The sequence below is a fragment of the Scomber japonicus genome, chromosome 2 (genome assembly GCF_027409825.1).
Source record: "Scomber japonicus isolate fScoJap1 chromosome 2, fScoJap1.pri, whole genome shotgun sequence".
Taxonomy (NCBI): Eukaryota; Metazoa; Chordata; class Actinopteri; order Scombriformes; family Scombridae; genus Scomber; species Scomber japonicus.
Genome location: NC_070579.1, coordinates 6,247,798 through 6,271,276, shown reverse-complemented (window position 1 = coordinate 6,271,276; position 23,479 = coordinate 6,247,798). Strand labels below are relative to the sequence as shown.

At 37.3% G+C, this 23,479-nt stretch overlaps 1 protein-coding gene across 1 annotated transcript; it reads right to left on the bottom strand.

Moving 5' to 3' along the window:
• Nucleotides 1–4,145: 4,145 nt before the first annotated feature.
• col9a1a (collagen, type IX, alpha 1a) lies at nt 4,146–22,674 on the bottom strand. Its single transcript, XM_053340964.1, has 32 exons — nt 22,600–22,674; nt 21,636–21,710; nt 20,639–20,677; nt 20,464–20,526; nt 18,805–18,858; nt 18,512–18,547; nt 18,011–18,034; nt 16,640–16,693; nt 16,399–16,452; nt 16,142–16,174; nt 15,495–15,551; nt 15,318–15,371; nt 14,902–14,955; nt 14,714–14,767; nt 13,580–13,633; nt 13,441–13,494; nt 13,286–13,339; nt 12,569–12,622; nt 12,423–12,476; nt 12,288–12,332; nt 12,087–12,140; nt 11,931–11,984; nt 11,042–11,095; nt 8,830–8,901; nt 7,853–7,888; nt 7,697–7,741; nt 6,755–6,787; nt 6,115–6,261; nt 5,867–5,921; nt 5,246–5,434; nt 4,571–4,648; nt 4,146–4,351 (listed from the first exon to the last, which is right to left on the bottom strand). Exons 1-32 carry the CDS (start codon nt 22,672–22,674, stop codon nt 4,146–4,148), a joined length of 2,064 nt encoding a protein of 687 aa, XP_053196939.1.
• Between the last annotated feature and the right edge of the window lie 805 nt (nt 22,675–23,479).

Genomic DNA, 23,479 nt, shown 5'->3' with positions numbered 1-23,479 from the left:
ATAAGAAGTTTTACCTTTTTTATATCGGTTCCTTTTTTCCCTACTTAAAAATACTCAAAGAGGGAGAAAGACAGAGAGGGAGGGAGGGAGAGGGGGAGAGAGAAAGAGATGGACGGAGAGATAGAGGGGAGGGGAGAGAGAGAGAGGGGGAGAGAAAGAGAGAGAGAGAGGGGGGGAGAGAAAGAGAGAGAGACAGAGGGAGAGATGGAGAGAGAGAGACAGACAGGGAGAGAGAGGGAGGGAGAGACAGAGGGAGGGAGAGAGAGAGACAGATAGAAAGAGAGAGACGGGGAGATGGAGAGAGAGAGAGGGGGAGAGAGAGAGAGAGAGAGAGAGACATAGAGGGGAGAGGGAGAGAGATGTAGATTATTAAATGAAGTGATGTAACGATGAAAGAGAAGGTGTAGGATGAAGGAAGGAACTTTTCTAGCCCTACCTCCATTTATCTTTCTTTTTTCTTTTCTTTAAACTGATTTATTGACACAAAACCACAATAGATGGAAATGAGTCCAGAACAAACACACAGAACAAAGACACCTGGCAGGAAGGAAGAATGATTTTCTACAAATTAACATGAAAACAGGTTGTGTGCTTATGCTTAATCATGTAAAGTGCTTTAAAAGAGCTCAATCACAGGAGCACAGGAGAAGAGAGAAGTGTTTTTAACCTGGATTTAAAAATGTTCACTGTCGGGGCTGATTTCAGTTCAAATAAATACATTTTAAATTTATTTAAACTTTAAAATAAGTTTAAATACATTTATTTTGCATAGGTGGAGGACTGTGGATTTAGTCCTCCATCACTTAAACATGATGAAGGGATCTACTAATGGTCAGTATGAACAGAAAGGAATAATTACAGCAAGAAAAACAGCTTTAATGTTCATTTTAGGCTTCTGATTGTTGTACACTGAACAAATCCTTTAAAATAATGGATTCTAGTCTCTTCTGGTGAGAGATTGGTCATGACAGCACTCTGAGCTTTAAGAAAAAATGTCCATTTACGAAAAGAGGAATAATATTTGTTCCTTTTAGAGTCCATTTGTGGTGCATTTGGACGCAGGAAGCATGGACTTCATGACCTTTGCTTGAGGGCACCAACGGTTTCTGATTATATAACCGTTAATGTCCATTACAGGCAGTGATGGAAGAAGTATTCAGATCCTTTAGTGAAGTGAAAGTAGACATGCTGTAGTCTGAAAAACACTTAGGTTTAATGTTCATACCCTAAACCTAACCCTCCTGCCTGTTGTTTTAATACATCATCCTTAAGTCTTCAAAAAGGCATCAAATAACTTTTAAATTATCTGACTGTAATAACATAAATTAATTTAAACATAGATGGATGGTTTAAAATATACTTTGACAAGTTTGCTTTTCTCTATAATTCAGTTGTCATTACAGGTTGCAGATCCTCTTATTTCCCTCCAGCTCTTTAAATCTTCCGGTAACTGTGAAGTCACAAATAGCTTGTCTGTAATTTTGGTTTTCATATAATAGTTACTTCTCCAGTTTAAGCTCCTTAGAGTTTAGATTCTACATTAAAAAAGACATATTTTGGAGCTCGCTTTGTTCTCACTCAGTTTTATATGAACTGATCCTTTAATAACATGAATCAGTTTATTCACCTCCTTCAGATTCTGTTAGATGTAATATCGAAATCTAAACGTTGAAGAGTCTCATGTCCCTCTGAGAAACCATCATGCAGAAAGAAAACGCTTTATAATGCAAAATAAACTTGTTAAAAGGACCTTAGAAGATTTTCCTTGATATATGAGGTTGGTGTCAGTCAGTAGCTTCTATAATGGCACAGTTGGACCGCCATCATGTGTTTTGCCCCCTTGTGGTCATTTTTGAACTTACAGTTTAAGGGTTAAAACAGTCTGAAATCCATCTTCATCTTTTTTTTTTGTCTTCTGGTCTTTCTGGTGGCTGAAGTCTGCAGCAAGATGGTTTACTGAAGCTGATCCAACACAGTCACAGAATATGATATATTTGGATTTCATTGAAATGATTCAAGTAAAGGGTGAGCTGCTTTGTCGTCAAGAAAACCTTCAGTGAAGCTCAGTGACACGTCGTTAAATATCATATAAAGTATGTGACTTTCACCTCTGATATGAATGAGGATCCTGACTGAGATCATTTGAATAAGTTAAAGTCAACACATGCTACTTTAGAGGGTTTCTTTTTATCACATAACTACCTTCTTGCCATAGTTGATGACATTTCTGACTAAAGAAATTGCTGAATTTCGAAAGAACTTGTGAGCTAAGAAGGACAAAAGCGTATCCGAAAAGTTGTAGAAAATATCAAATAGACACATTGAGTCAAAATTTAGCCTCAAAGATAAATTGCTTAGTTAAATTGTTCTTTAATTTAAGGTTTACGAAGGTTAAATAACTCTGAACTTGTCTTCTGATAATTTGCTGAAAGAAACCAAATTGAATCAAATCGCTCTCACATTACATTGTTTCATGCCAAACTGAATCGGGATACAAACATATATGTCAATTCTTTACTTGATTAATAATTTGGTCTTTGAATGTCAGGAAAGAAATGATAAAACATTTTGATCAACCCTAACCTGTTTCCCCAAAACCAAAGCAAGGCCATCAAGTGTCTTCTTTTGTCCCAATCCAACAACCCTTTACTTTCATAGAAGACCAAAAAAAGAGAGAATCTGACATTAAAATGTTTTGGGAGTTGTGAATATGTATATGTATGAATGTCATACTAATTGTTAATTAAAATAGCTTTGACTCATTGACTAATGCTTGCAGATCTACAGAAGTGTGAACAACCTCAGATCTAAATACTGTTTTTTCAAAGCTTTTCCACCAAGAATATCCAATGTTCAGATAGGCCTGTCAAGATAACTACTATGGTTGGACGATATATTGTCTCAGAAATAATCACGATAAACGATATTATTGTTATTTGAAGATCATTTTATACCACTGATATAATGATAATATAATAGCATAATAATGCAAACAGGGGGTGGGATTGGAGAGTGGGTGCTACGTTTCTGTGAAAACATTGACTGCCATTATGGTTGGGGACAAAGTTATTTACCTTTAATTCTTCTGCAGTCTCCACTCAGGACGTCACAGTGAGGAATGGAGGACACTACTCATTTAGCCAATGTGACATGAATAGACTCTTAGCTGCTAATGTGGCAATACTGAGGTCAAGGGTCATGTCCATGTGTCATACGATGAGTCCATATATAGACATGATGACATTGATAATTACGTTATTGTACAATAAATCGATATGTTTGATGACACTGTTAATTATATTATTGTATGATAAGATAACGCAATTATTATGACAGGTGTATGTTCAGATGACAGTGGTATAATCCCAAATGTGTCTTTGTGACACAGCTGACAGTTTCTCATCGTCACACCTGGTCTGTTTTGGAGGAGTAAAAATCTTAAAGCTGGTTCCTGGTTGTTTTTTTGGTCATACTTGTCCATACAAAACATGCAAGAGGTTATCAAAATGTGTTTATTTTCCTCCTTTGTACAACTTGAAGATGTCCCGTCGAACCTTGATATAATAAATAAGAAGTCATATAAAACTGCTAAGAGAGGTTTTTCCAAACATCGCCGCCCTCAAAATCACAACAAACAACAAAAAAGTCGTCATTGACATATTATTCAACATTTAGAGGAAAAGGGGGGATTTTAGTTGGTAAACGACAAAGATACTCACAAACAGATGTACGTCATCCAGCAGTATAATTTTGCATATTGACACATTTACATAAACATACAGAAAAACTTTTAGATTTGCCTCATTGTTAGTTTTTATGTTTTGATCTGAGGGGAAATGCGTCTGGTTGTTTTTGTACATACACACTGAGCTCTTATTAATGCTCCTTTTTAATTCTACAGTACACAGTTGTGGCAAAAATTGAGGTAAAATTGAAACTCTTTTGTTTTAAGGAGTGTTTGCTGTTCAGTTTCCACCCTCATGTCTGTTTCTAACCACAAAGATGGCTGGAAGAGAAAAAAAAATCCCAAAAAAGACAAACCAAATGATAAAACCCAAAAAAGACAAATCTTCCAAATCTTCCATGGAGTGCTGGTTTCTCCTCGAGTCTTTCAGTTTTCCTCCAGTTCAGCTTTCAGCCCTTCCTTACATCTCACTGGGGCCCTTCATGCTGGTGTCCTTTGCCGAAACCGGCGACGCCACCATGGGCAGAACGCACTGTGATGACTCACAGTAACCATTGAGACCGGCGGGACCAGGAGGCCCAGGAACGCCGTGAATACCGGGAACGCCACGAGGTCCCCGCTCTCCGTCACGGCCGTTTGTGCCATAAGCCGCTCTGCCGGCAACACCTGACAGGAAACAAGCAACAAGTTCAGTGCTGATTTTTAAAAAACGCAGAGCTGACCTCTGACCCTTTGCTCACCTGTTATTATTATTATTTATTAACTAATTAAATCAGTAAGTAAATGTGGTGTAATGGTTTTACATGCTGTTCGTTCAAGGATGCAGAGTTTGAAATGAGGACATTTGTTCTTAAATTAGATATCCACCCTCCATCCGTCGCTTACCTGGCAGACCAGGAGCCCCCGGTGCTCCTTTGGGTCCTCTCGCTGTGGGTCCTCTGTCCCCTCTGTCACCCTGGTCACCTGCAGAGTGGGAAAATAAGAGGAAACACTTAATTGAAATGACTATAATTAGCTCAGAGTTCAGACTCAGACTTCACTTCTCTTCATTAATGTTAAGAGGAACATGACTGATCCCTGAGGGGGGATCATGAGGAGGATGGGGGGGTGGGGGGGGGGTGGGGGGTACTGCAGGACCAAAGAAAAGGATAGACATTTTAAAAAAGAGAAGATTTAACTTGATGTTTTGAGCTGGTTGGTTGCATTTCTGCCTTGATTGACAACATTATCAACATCCTTACGTCTAGATATGGACTTATCGTATGATACATGGACATGACCTCAATCATTTTACTGACCTCAGTATTGCCACACTTCACATTAGCAGCTAAGAGGCTATTCATGTCACATTGGCTAAGTGAGTAGTTGACTTCATTCCTCACTGGACTGAAATTAAAGGTAAATAACTCTGTCCCAGCCCATAATCGCAGTCTGTTTTTTACAGCAGAATCTTCTCTCCAATTTCTGTCTTTCTTTTCATTTCCTGCACAGTTTTACGATTCTCTCGAACAATAATCAAAAACATAAATATGATAATCAAACTGCTAATCTGGATCTCACCTTTGATGCCTTTGCGGCCCAGTAGCCCAGGTGGACCCTTCAGACCAGGTAGTCCTCTTGATCCGGTGTGTCCAGGGAAACCGTTCTCTCCTGAAGGGCCTGGAGGTCCAGGAGGACCCGGGGGACCAGGTATTCCAGCAATACCTGACTCAGGCCTGCTCAGGCTGGCGGCTAGCTGAGCCAGCTGCTCTGTGACACAAGAGGACATGTTCGACATTTATATTTTTATTTATTTACAGCTTAGTCTCACAATTTAAACAGGATGCGCATCAGTTATTAGATCCGTATGTGTAATCATCAGTATAATTTTGTTTTTAAAGGATCAATTCACCAAAATCACACAAAACATTCAGTAACGATGTTTATTTAGGTGTTAGAAATTTTAACTACTCTGTACTGAAGAAAAAAAGTTGCTTACACTGACTATTCAGGACATTTGAGGAAATACACATTGGAGTTGTGAGTTGGAGTTTTTCCAAATTAACTTTTTAAGAGATATTAAAATAGCACAAATTGAATTCTACTCACTTCCATTTCACTGATTTGGAGATGTGAACTTTTAGGAGCATGTAAAACAGTGGAAACTACAGAATGAGTTTAAAGCAGTTGACAAACACTTACCTTGCATTACTCTCATGCAGACTTGTTTGATATGTGTATCTGTCGGTGATTTTCCCTGTTTGGACAAAAACAGATGTTGATGCTGTGGTCGACCATCACATGCTAACTCTGTATAGCTGAACCTGAATTAGGAAACACCACTAAAACACTATATGATGTTTTATTCCTTTCTTTTTTGGAAATACACTCGTTCAAAATAGCAAGAATGATCCTTTAAGTCTCATGAATTCAGAGATAAAACATCTCACCGCTGCTCCCTGCACCCCTGGAAGACCTGGTACCCCCATGTCACCCTGCATGCCACGGGGTCCTGGTTGGCCCGATTTGCCCTCTTTCCCCTGCTGTCCTCGGCCACCCTCGGGTCCTTTATTTCCTGTCTCACCTGGTGGGCCCGTCTGTGAGCAACAAGAGCAGGTTAGACACTAAAAGTTAGAGACTAGATGAAGATAGAGCAGGGTAAAGATTGATGGTGAACCAAATATTCTAAAACATCTAATTTTATAATCTAATCACTGACAGATGATTAGAAACATGACAACCTTAAGTATCATTAAATATACTCATGCAAAAGGAAGAGTGTGATTATAAACTAGAAGGAAAAGCTGTTAATAAAATAAATTCTTCACTTCATGAGGATTATCGCTTGATACCAAAACTCAAAATATCTCATAGCCTGCAGAGAAGCAGCTGATTTTGCTCCCTGAACAGTTGCAGGATGTTATCAATGAAGATAATTGTTTCAGGAAGCATTCAGGTCTTTATTTGAATCAACAAGAAGTCATATTACATCTTGTAAAGTTGAGACATACAGTAAAACTCTTTGTAGTGCAGCTTTAAATGTTCCCTAAGATGTGATGTGATAATGATGTTGTGTTTAGCTGAACATACCGATCCTTTCTCTCCTAGTTCACCTTGATCACCCTGGAAGAGAGATTATATAATTATACACACATTTATATAATTATATGTCTGCAAAAACGTTACATCCATATCCATAGTTTGTAGAAACAGAAGATGCTGCAGCAGAGATGTGTTTAGGCGGTTGTCCAGTAGAGGGCGCCAAAGAGGAGGGGAAAAAATGTTGTTATTCAAGATTCAAAGATTTTTATTGTGCAATTAAATTGTCACCTGCTGTTTAAGTAAGAAATAAAATAATAACAATCTGGAAAGGCAAAGGTAAAGAAGTGTCTGAATGTCTGAAACTGCCATGAAACACACTGCAGTTAAAATTCAGCTTTTTTCAGAGTTATGGGGCAAAAAACATTTTTTGGAGGCTAGAATGGAAGACTGGGTCAAATAAGGCAGCCAAAACTGTTCTGGGCCATTTCTGAAAGTCATGTTGTGTTTCCTGTGTTGGCAAACTTCTTCTTCGTGTTTTTTTTTAATTTAAAATGATGAATGCGAGTTTTGTGTATTTTCTACAATTATTGCCTGTTTCCCTTACATTTTACATCATAGTACATCTTATTTCGTGACATCACTGGATAGTAGAAGTTGTGCAAATTTGGGGGATTTACGCTCCAAAGGGTTAAAAGCAGTTATATGCAAATATAAATAATATGTAATTAAAAAGGTGGATATTGACTGTAACAAAACCATAGTAAAGAATACAAAATTGTTCATAGCAGCAAAACAGTGGCACAACAGTCAATATTGTTTTGTCCAATGCAAACGTTTCATCATTAAGCAGACTCTATCCTTGTATTGCTCACGATGTTGCTTGCACTGAATCAATAGATTATCGACAGGCTGACTTTCTACTCAACAAACAAACACTTCTGTCTAGATGAAAACAGTCAAAAGCAGATGTTTCAGCAGTCGATCACTCACCAGTTCTCCTCTGTCTCCTGGTGTTCCCTCAGAGCCGGCAGATCCCTGAAATACAGACACGTGACAGATTCGTTAGCATTTAATTTGCTCTGACACTCTGTAATCTGTTTGGGTTTTTTTAATAGCAGATAAACTATTACAGCGTATGAAACATACCTGATCTCCCTTTGAACCATCCAGACCAACTGCACCCTGGGAAAAAAGGACAGAATGAATATTTAATTATTTAAAACTACTTAGAGTAATGATTTATGGTAGACCCATTTTTTCACAAGTTTATGAACAATTAGAAGAAGTCAAACCAAACTTTTTAACTTATTTATTTGTCACCTGAATACTGAGGAGGAGGAAACCTGATACATGTGCTTTACACCCATACCAAAGATGTGGAAGAAATGATAAGAATGTACTATTTATCCAAAACTTAATCTTATTTTCTGTTCTTCCTTTGGCAGCCCAAATAACAGACAAATTCATGCATGCGTTTCCTGTTTTGGTATGATCTACGGCAGGTCGAACTTCACTTTTGTTCAACGCTCGGTCGGCCAATAGACACACTGCTGCTCTGTGCTTGGAAATAGAGGAGTCACTGTTCTGATAATGATGCATTTATGATGCAGGTAAGAAATAAATGTTGATCAGAGCTGCAGTACATTGTGTAGTCTGGTAATGTGGCGATGAAAGACAGTTGATGAATTCAGTCCATCCAAACACAATGAAGCAGTGTTTCACATCCGCCTGGTTGAATCTGTTGGAGCAGCTGGAGCTCGAACCAAAACAGGAAACACATGTTTAAGTTAATCTGTTGGACTAGCTTCTGGAGGCTTTAACCAGATGACATTTATTTGCAAAAGCATGTTCATTAATATGGTCTGAATATATTTCAAAACAATTTGGTTTAGCAGTTAATGACACTTATTGGATTCTCATGGCTTCACTTTAAAGGTAATTTGTGTATCTATGTGGGCAGTTTTCTTCCTTTTATCCAAATTCTAATGATAAGATTTAATCATAGAGAGCGTAGTATGTTGTAAACCATCTTGAGGCAAATTTGTGATTTGTGATATTTCACTATACAAATAAAATTGACTTTGATTCACTGTTTTTATCATCATCTTGTTTCAAAATCTTACTCTGTCGCCCTTCTGGCCACGATAACCAGCGGGACCAGGAAGTCCTGGAAGTCCCAGATCCCCCTTGCCTCCCTGTTAAAACACACAAACACATAAATTTAAAAAAATAAGCACAGTAAAAACATGCACACACACACATTCAGATTCACAACACAAGATCGACTGTGAGAAGAGTTGAGAAAAGTTACTATGGCCAACCTCAACTTGACCACATCTACAGAAAAACATTTTATTTCCAGCTTCACATTGATGAACGTTGAGGCTTCAGAGGAACCCCCCAACCCTCCCTCTGATGTTTCTGGGTGTGTGCGGGTGCAGATTGAGGTGTACAGTGAACCGACCGGTTTCAAACATTCCTGGGGAACAGAGAGCTCTTTCAGGGCTTCTCAGCTTCTTTTCCTGCCCTGAATCCCCCCCTGAGTTGCAGAAACCCCCCCCCCCCCCCTTGGGCCTTCAGACGTCCGTAACAAGAGGCTATTCATGCCCGCTCACCGGCAGATTAGAGACTTAACTGCAGGCACAGAGGTTCATAAAGACATGCCACTCTTTATAATAACAGCAAAGCACAAGGCTTCACTTCCCAGCAGTGGATTACTGAGCAAGATACAAGGTTTATTTTGTTGAATGATCCTGTTGTTCAATAATAGGTTCAAGATTCATTAACACTCATTCCTCGCTTTATACTGTATTTCAGGGCAGATCTCTTAGTTTTGATACAGTAGATTGGATTAGCCGACACTTTGGATCATACAGCGAGTCCACAGACATGCTGATAAGATCTAGGTTACAACACTTTTAATAGTTTCAGCCTGATTGAACTTTGCTTCATCAATCTGTGCTCTCCTTTTACTCGTTTCTTTTCCCCTAACAACAGTTTTATAATAATCCTGTTTTTTTTCTGAGATTTAATTATTTTGACTAAAGAAGGAATGTTTTTACCCTGTTGGCCATTTGTTATCCTGCCAGCAGGGAATCTAAGAAACTTCACAAAGCTTTGCAGACAGAGTTTGACTCATAAATAATTGAATTATTCTCAATAATAAATAAATAATAGCTCCATATCAGAGTTTTCTGCCAAGTGACGTCTGTCTTGTCCATCCATACCTGTGATTCAGACTATAACAGAGAAAGAGATTTGATCCCTAACCTTATGAGTGTGTTTGCAGGCTTAAGAAGTTAAACTGATTGAATCCTGTTGGTGCAACATAAATGTGGAGAATTGTTTATCTCTGGCAAAGGTGTAAACTCTCTGAACTTAAAATGAAAGCTCTCCAGTAACAGTTTCCAGCCTGCGCTGACCTCATATTTACCACCAATTTGACGGTCCTTTTTAAAAGGGCTTTAAATAAAGTAAACAAATTAATCTGACTTAATGTAAAATCGACAAGTTCTTTTTTCTAATGTCCCAGTGCTTTATCTCATATTGTGAAGCTAGTCCTATAGTACTCTAGTACTAAACTATAATTTCAATCAATCAGACAATTTCATTTGCACAAGCATTGTTTAAATTTTACTGTCGACCAGTAATTATTCTGTTTTTGTCTAATTTTATCTAACTCCTTGTAGGTATCAGGACTGTTAAGTTCTCAACTGTTAAATTAAACAAAAATCATACAAATCATACAAAATAATTACTTTAATAATTAATTATTTTGTGTAGCTCCCAGATGACTAGATTTGCACGAGGGGATTGTAAATGGATCTTGTCTTGTTCACTTTGCTTTGAGTTCAATCTGATTTAACTTTGACCTGTAAAATATGGTGGAAAATCTTCTCCATGCGATATCGTTGTTCTTATTGATTGATTTTATTTTATTTATTTATTTATTTATTTAAGTATGAGTTGAGATTCAGTTGTGACGTAAATCCGCTATTCGTGGCACCTAACAGAGCAGCACTTTTAATGTTGTTGTATTGTTCACAATATAATGACAATAAAGGCAATTTGACTTTGACTTGACAACGTATGATTTATCAGATCTAATATGTTAATTTCCCATTGAATGCTCACCAACATCGATTCGGACTGTGAAAGTTGTGTTTATGTAATTGTTGCACCCACAGGGAAGTAGTGGAGCAGTAATCTGTTGTCACTTTCACCTCTATACGACTGCTTCCTGGAGATTTCTCCGACAAAGACTCAGTCGTTGATGAAGGTTTTGGGGCAGATTGTGTTCTTTACATTAAACAGACTCTCTCTCTCAGGTCTTACCCTGCCTCCTGGTGCTCCTATAGGTCCATCATGTCCTCTTTCTCCTCGTTCACCCTGAAACAAAGAAGAGCAACGGTTGAGCACAGACATCAAAGCACCATTAAAGAAATATTTAAAATCCAGAGCTGAACATTATTTGTAATTCTGGTATGCATCAAGACACCAACGTGACTCAACTGTTACATGTTTTGTTCTTTTTCATACCAGTAATAAATTAATAATGCAGTGTTGCTTAGTAAAGAGCTATTAGATCCTCATTAGATCAACATGAACACTGTTTTCTTTTGAAAATTTAATTTCCTTCTGACAGTGAGATAATTTACCACATCAGGTTGCACAGTGTAGTAGAGTAATGTTGAAACTGCAAAGTGCATGACAAAAAACTGCAGATATGATTTTATCCTTCTGATCAAGTTATAGGGTCCTCTTCTATGGAACCCACCATGCTGCGGTGCCATGTAACTACGGTAGCCCAAAAAACAAACCAAACACTGACACTAGAGTGGACCTTTAGCTGTTTTCGTGATTTTTTTCAGTCACTGTAGTTTCTCCTATTTGCCTGGAAGGGGAGAGGTATTCAGCCGGTTGCATCTGCAACCTCACCATTAGATGGCACTAAATCCTTCACGCTGCTCCTTTAAGTCAGTTCTAACTTTGATCTTCGATGGACTCTAATTCAGAAAAATGTTCTGCACTGTTATGAGCCCACTTTAGTTGGACTACAAGCTAAAATATGAAACTCTCTGACATAAAATAATGACTAAAAGAAATATCTTACGTTCTTTGTAATTCAATTAATTCCCGAGGTTTTCTCCTGTCTTAAGGAGGAAAAACTGTACCTTGCAGCTTTAAGTTAAAACAATTACATAGAAAGTGATTATTAACTCACTGGTCCTCCTCGGGCTCCAACAGGTCCCACTTCTCCCTGCTCGCCACGCTCGCCCTGGAAACAAATAAAGCATCATTTTAGAGTTGGTGACATCAGTTTTCTTCTTTCTATTTTGACCCTTAAAACACTGTACCCTGTACAAATCACTCAACCTACTTGTTTCCCTGAAGATCCCATCAGTCCAACAGCTCCTGGATCACCTGTGCTACCCTGGTAACAAAAAGATAAAAACATTGCAGTTAATTCGAGTAATATTATACTATCTGGACATTGCTGTTAGTAAGTAGTGGTAAAAGTATAGTACTGGTATCATGTCATCACACTACAATCAGTATTGTAATAATAGATGCATCATACCTTCGAACCACTGACACCTTTCTGGCCATAAGAACCTGGCATACCCTACATGGGGAACATTGTGTTAAACATCAACATCTGAGATCAAAAAGGCACATTTCTGATGAATTGGGGATGTTTTTGTGTCATACTTACAGGGAGACCTTGAGTGCCAGCATCACCTGGAGCCCCATTTTTCCCTGGAAGACCCTGAATAACAACAAAAAACACTTTATAACTTCTAAAAACACGTTTTCTGTCAAAAACCCCTTTTAAATACTACTATTATAGTTATGTGTTACCTTTGACCCTGGCAGTCCAGGTATTCCTTCACGACCATCTGGACCAGCGAGGCCCTGTTGACACGAGATTGAGCAATGTGATACACAGATGAAATCTAAAATTCACATAAATGTGTTTCTCTTTTAAATATAGACAAAAAAACAGAGTAAGGAAGGTCAAATATTGAGTAGGGAATGGTCTGTAAAGGGTATTTAATCAATTTATTGATTGACAGAAAGTTGATCATTTTTAATCATTTTTGAAGAAAAATACTTTACATTTCTCTGGTTCAAGCTTCTTAAATGTGAATATTTTGTCTTCTATTATCTTTGGGTTGTTGACTGTTTGTCGGGACAACAAGACATTTGAGGAGGTCATCTTGGTCTTTGGAAAACACTGATCGCCAATTTGATACCATGTTCTGACATTTTATGACCAAACAACTAATTGACTAACTGAGAAAGTGAAAGTAATTATTTGCAGCCATAAGCATATTGTGAGGATGGTTGGCTTGGTACTTAGTGTTGTTAAGCTGCAAAAGGAACCGTATCGGGTAAAACATCGGTATTTACTGGGTTGGATCCCTTACAGCATGTAAGAAGGTAGAAACGTATGTAAGAGGGCATGAAAGATGGTGGATGGGTGGTGAGGAAAGCAGAAGAAAGGACAGATGTTAGGTGGAAAAGTGAATTTATATGGAGGTTATTGATTGATTAAGAAACTCAAGTAGTGCTCACAGCCTCTCCTTTTGGCCCTGGCACTCCTCTGATTCCAGATGGACCTCGTTCCCCCTGCAGACAAACACATTATCAAACGTAAATAACAAATGAAGCATTGATTGTTATATGTTAACTTGATGCATTTTGGGTCTAGTTCATGATTAAGATCTTACCGACACTCCCTGTGGCCCAGTTTCACCTATTGCTCCTCTTTGACCAGAATCACCCTAAAAAAAAGTATTAATCAATTTTTATCAGTATTTTGTATAAATAATAAGTGTTTGTGGAGATGATAATGACACAGAGACTTACCGGGCCTCCCTGGATGCCCTGAGGACCTAAATCACCAGGTTTTCCACGGGGTCCCTGTTTTAAAAGAACAGAAAGTGTTCAAGTTACAAATAATTTTTTTCAATAAACAGATATTATGATTCAGTGCTTTGCTATGCTCAACACAATGATTGAGAAGTCCTCTGTACCTGCTGCAGTTGAGCTATTCTTTTATATTCTCTGTGTTAGTGCCTTGTATCTTGTATATTTATATATTGTTGGCATGTGGTGACTATTGTGGTTTCCCATTTGGGGATCAAGAAAGTATATCTATCTAAAATAATGCAGATACTCAAGTCATTAACAGACTCAGGCATCATAAAACGACAAGTGAGGATTTATTATATCGGTCTAGGGTAAAACATTTACCAAAAAGTCTACATATTCAAAATCCACATGGTTCTACAACCTCATAGAGAGACATGGGGAGGCTATTTTGGATGTTTATGGAAGTTGCAAAATAGTCACTTGCCCACTAAAGGGTTAGAGGAACAGTAAACCAATTTTATAAAAGTAAAAGTTAATATAATAGTCATGAGTAATATAAAGCCTGTTAAAGCAGTTGTGGGGTTGGAGGAGCTTTGATAAGTCTAAGAATATTAATCTCAGTCAAGTTAAATTTTGGGTTTTTGAGTCTACAAATATTTAATACAAAATGTGGATGTTTACCAGGTAGAAAGAGAATGCACTATGAGAAATCTTTCTCTTGTTAGTTTCATATAGATATAGATGTTTTAATTCAATTAATTGTTATATTTTGTGACTGGTTGTATTTAAGTGTAAGTGTTTATACTGGAGGTTTGAGAGGATAGCCATCTAATATGTCTTATTATTATCATCAGATAATTGATCATTTACCAGCCTTTCAAAGTCAAGACTAAAGTCACCTGTAGCTTTCAGTGTATGTTGTGCTAATAACTGGTCAATTTCAGGTATTAATATGCTTGCAATACTTTGAACTGGTTCCTTTATATTCAGTTGTTCAAATAACTTACTGTAATGAGAGTACATGTTATCTTCTACCTTAGGAAGTATTGTTGTCGTTGTCGACCACAGTGGAAATCATTTCATGTTGTATAGCTTGTGGGATTTTCATCATTGTGTTTGACCTCTTACCCTGTCACCTTTGGAGCCCATTATTCCTGAGAGGCCTCTTTTTCCACCTGGGCCCTAAAATTACTCAGCGGAGAGGAAAGAAGACAAACATGTCCCATGTTAATATGTTTGACTGTATTCACTGGATGTGTGTGGAGGGATTGTTTCAGTATGATGGTGAGTTGAGAGAGAATGGTGAAATATTTTACTGGTAGTCCTTGAGATCCGACTTCCCCTGGTGGTCCTTGGTCACCCTCCTCTCCCTGAAAGAGACCAAAACACAGACATTTCATAATTTTAGAACTTAGAAATGTTTGAAAATCTGTTAGCATTATTGAATTTTTTAAAAGCAACAGAGATAAACTTTAATAATTGTAGAAGAAACTCATAGTTGCAACTAATCATGATGTATAAAGTTTATGTTTGTTGGTTTATAATTACTGACTTAACTTTTTTTCACTTTTTTTTTGCAATTGGTAACAAATTTCACCACCCTTTCTGTAAAATACCCTAAAAATGAACCGTTATTAGCAAATTACACTGAAAATTTCCAAGAAATTGGTTGGCCCATAGAGGCTGCTCAGTGTGTAATACATTGAAAAGAAGGAGAAGAAAAGAATTTTACCTTGTGTCCTTGTCTTCCAGGCTCACCAGATTCACCCTTAATTCCTTTGTGGCCCTTCACAAGGAAACATCGAGTTAAAGTTAATCTTAAATTGTATTTGATAAGACAGGAAAATAAAAGATGAACAGAATGTCATAAATACAAGCAGTCACGAAGGCTCAGTGAAATTTTACTTACCTTCATGCCGGGGAGACCAGGATGTCCATTCAGACTAGCGGGACAGGCATTGGGACACTGAAAAACACAACAGCCTATTTGAGGTCATGGAAGAGCCCTGCCACCAGGGGGCTCCACTGACAGTGAACCCCGCTAGCAAGAGCAGGGAAGATGGACAAAGACGATTTTATATATTTTAGACATTTTATAGCAAATTGTATGAAATTTATCGCTGATTATTTCCTTAAAATGTTTATATTTTTGCGTATGCTCAGTGAATCTTTTTAGAGTTTAAAATAAAAGTCAGTTTGTGCGATAAAGCCGATGAATGTGTGGATTAACGACTTTGCCTCCATCAGTTTATGTTGTCTAAAAATCAACTAATGTACCTAATCTAATTATAATATTGTTAAAATCTGTATTTTGAGACTTCTTGGGTTTTTTTTAAATGTTGTTGATTGGTTGTGGACTCTTGAAGGGGAATTATTCAATTTTCCACATCAAAGTTTGTTTCCAAGGGTGTGGAGTACTACTGCATATGTATAAAAAGGAGTCAAAAGAGTTTTTTTGGTCTCCAGGGAGTTGTGTGACATCTGATAAAAACTTTAAAGGTTAAAGTATTTTGCTGATTAGTTGTTTTAATTAATCTACTTTAGGATCAAACTTACCAGGTCCTCGCCTTGGTACACAGCGGGAGGCCCCTAGAAGAAAAACAGTGCATTTCAGTTTTTATTCTTTTTTTTCATACAAATTACAACTTTTCTTGGGATTTTATTGTGTGGACAGTGATAATCATGGTTTCAAAGACCATAAAAAATTTACTTTCTTTACATCATTGTATCAAACATCCCCACAGTGTCTATCTGAGAGCTGCCCACTGTTCATTGTCCCCCCATAACCGTAAGAAAACAGTTGTGGTAATTACCCGAGGCCCAGCAGGACCAGGAGGACCCACTTGACCTCTCCGGCCTCTTGCTCCCTGTGACAGATACAAAACTTTGAATAAATGTACAGACAAGAAGTATATGTCACTTTAAAGCTTCATGCAACTTTTAATTGGTCATCATTAGCTTCTTTCCTTTATTTTAATGTTGAAATTCAAACTGATTTAAAGGCAAAAATCTATTTCGTTTAAAATAATAATGGCACTGTGCTAGTTTACTTACAGGGGGTCCAACTTTACCAAGTTCACCTGGTAGCCCATCTGTACCTGGAATACCCTGTTAAAGAGCAAAATGTCTGAACTGTTAACAGTCTATTGCAGGAAAGACATTTTGCCACATTATGCAACAGTATGAATATAGTGATATTAAAGAGTAATTTAACGCAGAACAAAAGAGTTTTTGCTGACCCCTGGTGGTTGCAGGTAGAAGTGCACTCCAGGGTGTGGTCATTACAACATGACATCACTGTTGGGTGTGTTTACAGACCAGGAAGGGGTTGCGCCAGGTGTTCGTAGTTATAAAGTAAATATTAGCTCATTTTAAATTCAAACTGGTTGCAAAGTTCTTACGTAGAGGTGTAGAGCGCTGCTAGCTAAAAGATTTCTTAAATTTTAATGGTGTAACCTGATTTAGTAAATCATTAGTTTGAAACTAATTAGTAGTTACTAAATGGGACTTCATAGACAAATTTAGTGATTACTTTACTGACAGCTGGTACAGCCCAGTCCAGTAGAGTCATATAAACAACAATGTTCAGTTAAATTACTCTTTACACAGCATAGACACTGCTCTGATCCCTCACTCTGTCATAAGGGTTTTATACACTTTAAGTCCTCTTTCATCGTTATTCAGCATAAAGACCTTGACACACTAATATTAATGATAATGATCATTACTTTCATAAGCTTATATTATATGGTTTGTATGATCATCTACATTTGTTCGGATTTTAACAACATTTTGATCGAACTGCTGCATTCCTGCATTCAGGCAGCGATTAATCCAAAACATCTTTATCTTAACCAGCAAAAATAGAAAAATGAGATCTGAAGCATGAAGTAATTGTAAGAACTTTTCATAACCTGCTTCAATTGACCTGTCAGATGAGGCGTTGGTTTGAATTATTAGACTATTATTTTTTTGAGTAGTGCAGTGATCTTATTCTCTCTTGTTTCAAGATACTGATGCTCTTTCTTGAAAATTCATAAAAACAAGTTCAACTCCCAGTTGCACCAGTGACAATTAGATTTATATTTCCCCAAAGATGGAAAATGTATCTTAAAGAGACAAAGCCAGTTGTTCAGATGGTCTTTTTGCTATTCCTCAAACCTGGTAGTCTAGAGACTTACGTTACCATTTATGGTACATCTTTATTAACTTACTGATAACTTTACCACTAAGTAAAAAGTCCCTCTTGCAATTGTGAAAATAGTATCAATCCATTGTGGTTGTCCATTGTGATACTGAGCAGGTTCAGTTGCAGTTAAAGCAGTGAAAATAACCTAAAAACAGCCTGTTCACAGTAACGACTGTGTTTATTTATACATGCTAGTCTGAACTGAAGAAATAAGATACTGATCTGTAGATACTCACATCAAGCCCATCAGGTCCTACACCCTGTGAGAGAGAAATGACAGTGTCAAAACAGATTAGATGTTATAATTGTAGTAATAGTGGTTTACTTAGAGTATACATTAACTACTTAAAATAAACAATAAATGAAATAATATGTGCAGGATATATCAAATAAAGTGTATACTGTTGCTTGACTACATAAGAGTTTTCAGCGATGGATGGTGTAAATTATGAACTCTGTGAATTTAATTCCTACACATATACTGATTTATGCATAGAGCACATCAAGCACTGTTTTCTAGAGTTTGTGTCAATTTACTGGGCAGTTTGTAATTTTTTTATTTTTTTTAAACCCCTAACTAAGCATCATCTCACACAAATCTATACAGAATCTGCATTTATGTTGACTAATTTAATCTGGTTATTTCTGAAATCAGAAGATTAAAGAGTCTATGTTTTACCCCCTAAATTAAACCTCTGGAGTCCTGAATGATTGTTATAGTTGTTATCTACACTTACGATCTCTCCAGGAGGTCCACGTGCTCCAGGGTCCCCCTGAAAACAGAAACAGAAATGTGAATTGATATCAGAAATATCATAAATAATATAAGCAGATTCACTGAAGAGACAAGTGTAATTCTACTGCTGAAAATTCAAAATTTATAAAAGAATAAATGAGGTGTGAGCAGAGATGAATGAAGTCTGTGTCAGTCCCTCCAGGTTTGGCTGTAGAAAACGTCTCTGCAGACAACACTGAGTGTGAAAATCAACAAGAAACAAATTCAATCAAATTTATAGATAATAAAACTTACTTTTGGCCCTTGTGCACCCACTGCACCTGGATCTCCAGGAGGTCCAACTGGTCCCTACAGAGAAATCAGCACATTACAAAATACATTAATTTTAAGATATAGCACGGAACATTGTTAACACATTTTTTAATACAAACGGAATAAATATGTTACAATTGTTGTTGAGTGAAGAAATTTCAAAGTTATTCCCTACACTTACATCTAATGTAGGTAATTTTGTTGGGAATCTACACTTTGCCCAAACTTAATAAATAATAAATAGAATTATTGTTATCTGCAGCCCTTCAACAAACACAAGCAGTCAGACAATCCAACAGTCTGCCCAGATTATGTAAACGTCTTTACTTGTGTGTAAAATGACAGTGAGCGCATCCAAATGTCTGTAATAATCCCTTACACAGGAACTGTGTCTGCAACAACTGCATTAAGTACAGTCAGGATAATGAAAATAATCATTAGTTAGTCCTATTATAAGAATGTATAATGTCTTCTGTGGTAACGTTATGGATTTTTAAAATCTATAGATATTACAAGTAATATAAGACGAAGCTTGTGTTCCAAACTGGAGATGTGGAGTTTGTAATACCTGTGTGTTACTGAGATGCGTTATGGGAAATGTAGGACCCAGTGTTTTTGTATCATGACCCATACTACAGACTAAAAGTCAGATCCCTGCTGCTTCAATTTTTGATTGATTGTTTTTTTTTTTTAAGTTATCTTAGGTGAGAGTCTCTGTGAGTCATTTAGCTTTCTGTAAATTACACTAACTTGGAGGGTGTGACCATCCGTTTGTGAGCTCCTCCCCTTAACTAGTCTAATAACAACCCCTTAAAACCAGATATTCAGCCTACAGTATGACTAGAAAAGAGTACGAAAGGTAAAAAGAGGAAAAAAAATCTGATGGATCAACAATTTGCAATGGTGATAAGTTGATTTCCATATGTCCAGAAAAACCTGCCCACAAAACTAAACCTTTCTTGTTCCTTTCTTGTTGATTTCTGCTATTATCTTTAACTGCCTGCTCTTAGATTTCTTGTTTGCGAAAACTTGGTACAATAAAAAAAAAATTGATGCATAGGTTTAAACGTTTTCTCTGTTTCAGTGCACAAGACTCTAAATCTGGCATCATATGTGTGCTCTCAGCAGCATCACCGCAGCAGACAGCAGACACACTGGGTCCATTCTGCACCGCCTTTGCCAGCATACAGTTCTCTCCTGTCAGCCATCTCTGGGCAGCCGATCCCCCCTCAATTTCACACAAAAAGACCCCTGTTTCTGTCAGGAAGCTACCCGAGACTCTCCCCTAAATAGCCAGATTGATTTATTCAAGGTTTTTTTTCTCTCTCACTCTCTCTCTCTCTCTCCATACTTTTGCTCAGAGGAAGCCAGAAACAACTCTTCACACAGCAGCAGATCTGAATATCTCAAGATCCTTTATCACAGATCATACAAAGATACAATACATCCTCTTATTGGAGAGTTTAACCTGTTGGGCAGATCAAGCAGCAGCTGGAGGATTCAGAACTCAAACAGCCTCATTTGTTATTTCTCCAAACTGGTTTTGAAATTCAGATGAGTGAGCCTGCAGGACCAGCTGTAAAATGTGTCTGAGTGGTAGTTTTTAGCACCACTCAGCGACTCAGATGTTGTTTCACTTACATCTGCGCCTGGAAGACCTGCAACTCCGGGAAGTCCGTCTTTGCCGTTGTCACCATCAAGGCCCTGAAAGCAGAAGTGTCCTCATGTTAATACAGTTGGTTTGAGTTATCAGCATCAAAGTCAATATGTATTAAACATTTCTGCATGTGAAAGGTGAAATTTAAAATCCACTGACTGGTCCGCCGTTCACTGTTGAGTCCTCTCCTCTGTCGCCCTGAAGATACATGGAGAAGATCTTCAGATGATTGCGTTTTGTTTCAGTGTATGCTTAACAATTTCTATTTTTATTTTCCAAAACTCATAAAATGGAAAGTCTATTTTGCTTGTTGCAAAATTCAGAAACTGAGAAAACAACCTTGTTTCAGTTCAAACATGATACATATTTGAGTTTATTTAAATGGATTTCTGAAACATTTCTTCAACTTTAAGCAGTCATAGAATTTTTTCAACCCATAATGCAGCTTTTAATCTTTCAGCTAAATTTAGAGCTTCCAAAGGCACCCTGATAGAGCAAGACATTAAAACCAGAGCATCCCTGGTTCAAAGGCTAAGATACTTTTGTTGTGCGCCATCACTCTCTGCTTTTTTCCTGTTATCTATCTACTGTTGACTCTAAAAAAATTTTCCCCAAAATACAAGATTTTAAATATTAAAAACATTAAAATATACAACAAGAGCTGCTTTGCACTGAGCAACTGAGACGGGTTTTGCTCAGGAACCAACACAACAACATTGGAAGAATCATCCAATCAACATTGGAAATTTCTGCTGTTTGAGAAGGTATTTTTTAGTGCTTGTATTTGTGCACACATTGAGCATATGAAAAAAAAGTTTTACATCTTTTTATTGAATGGTACCCCTTCTCTTTCTTCTAAAAGCTTTTTGCTTATTAGTAAACCCTTGTCAGGTAGGCCAATGTGGGAAAAGTCTAAAAAAGCCAAGTAGAAGACTGAAACGTCGCTGGTTACAATGAAAATGAATGAGCCAGGCGACATTCGTATATCTCAAAGGACTTAATTGGTAAAAGTGCTGCCTCTTGGTGCTTTCTTGTGTAAAACCTGCTTCACTGTTCACTGATCTGATTAACCCAGAAATGCTCTGATCCGCAGCTACGACCCAAAAATCTGAAAACTGAACTTCATGACTGAGAGTAGACCAAAACGCTGACTCACATCAATGCCATCTACTCCAGGAACGCCAGATACTCCGGGGGGCCCTGGGGGTCCTCTGGGACCGACCGGGCCCCTCTGTAGAAAAAACACACACACACAAAAAAAATCAGTTTTTACTCTTTTTTTCCCTTCTGAAATTCATCTCCAAATATCAGACGATGCTGGTGTGAAGGGCGGCTCACACAGAGTCTCTTTGTTTGGGTGATGTGAGGGAAAAGGTCATGAAACTGAACCTGGTTTCCCATATTAGTCCCATTATAACACATAAGTAACTGCATGTGTTCAGATTACTGCTGCTGTCTGGACTATATTGGTGCCAGGTGTGCACACTGGGATGAATCAACCACAGTTATCGTTGTCTTTTTATAATAAACGTGATATTTGAGAGCATACGTTTGTATATGTTGTGATAAATTAAAAGAAATAACATTACTGCACCCCATCCTGATCCTGTAAATGTCTCACACAGTAATCCAAAGATGCAATTTGCAGAAAGAAAAAACTTTACAATACAAATGCAGACTAAGCTGATATCAAAGAAAACCTAATGCTTAAACTATAAGAGACTTAAAAGTACACTTGTATCCCTAAAGGAATGTTAAAAGGATACAAGGAATTTTAATCCAAGTGCTATAAAGTACAAGTACCTCACTGTACAATATTTAATATAGTGATACATAGGGAAAAAGGTCTACTTACTGTAATACTGAGCACTACAGACAAGCTGAAAATGCAGATTTGAGTATAAAATATGATACCACAGGAGACTAAAAATACTTGTAAGCATCATACAGACACACCAGCATCTGTTATTTCATAACAATGCATTACAAATCAAACACCATAAAAGATAGATTAGTAGATTAAAGTCTCTATAAATCACTGAGTGCCACAGATATACTGTAAGCACCTATAAACATACTTTAGAGGACAGGAGAGAAAAGTACAAGCACCTATGTCTCACCTGAGCGGAGCAAATCATCACAATTTGCAGTAAAAGCAACAGCAAAGACTCCCGACAGATCCTGGAGAGAGCCATGGTCTTCCCAGGGCCGAGGAAGATGCTATAAGTCCCTTTTTCCCAGATAAAGACGGGTCTCACGGACGGTCCACCTGTCAGTCTCCCCCCTGACTGAAACCCCACTGCCTGCTGGAAGGGGAGGATGTTAGAAAGTGCTGTTTATTCATGAGGAGCTAAAGCTCTGCAGGCTGAGGAGGAGGATGGGCGTCACTGCGCAAACAGGGAGGGGTGCACTTACCTTTTCTTTGAAATTAAATGAAGGTTAAAGCTGACATTATAGTGGAAATTGACCCAAAAAAGAAAATTGTTTGGTTTTGTCATTTATTTTGCCTGAAAGTACATATTTTAGTCTTTGCAAAACATAATTTTTGCTACTGTTTGAAAAAGGTGAGTTAAAATACAAAAGAAATAGTGAGATATTTAGTGGAAATGATAGATAGATAGATAGATAGATAGATAGATAGATAGATAGATAGATAGATAGATAGATAGATAGAGAGACCACACTTAAGACAGCCACATACTATCCATCAGACATCAGACTATCCATCCGAAAAAAATAAAAGGTAACTACTAAAAATACCCCCAAACCATACTAATATATATATTAGTATGGTATATATATTCATATGTATACATATATATATATATATATATATGTATATATACACATGAATACATTATATTACATTTTTTTATTAAATTAATATTTTTTTTTATTATTTATATTTTATATTTTATGTTTAGGAGGCAATAAAACTCATAAAGCCTTGTCAAAAACATAAAAACTTAAAAGTAAAGAAATACAGACAAAAACATACAT

What these genes read in the sequence shown, in the direction of transcription:
- col9a1a (XM_053340964.1), bottom strand. Translation starts at nt 22,674, where the DNA reads ATGGCTCTCTCCAGGATCTGTCGGGAGTCTTTGCTGTTGCTTTTACTG. An exon ending in CTGGCACTCAAGGTCTCCCT is followed by an intron (nt 12,333 to 12,422) that starts GTAAGTATGACA and finishes TTCCCCATGTAG; the next exon opens with GGTATGCCAGGTTCTTATGG. An exon ending in AAGGTGTCAGTGGTTCGAAG is followed by an intron (nt 12,141 to 12,287) that starts GTATGATGCATC and finishes TTTTGTTACCAG; the next exon opens with GGTAGCACAGGTGATCCAGG.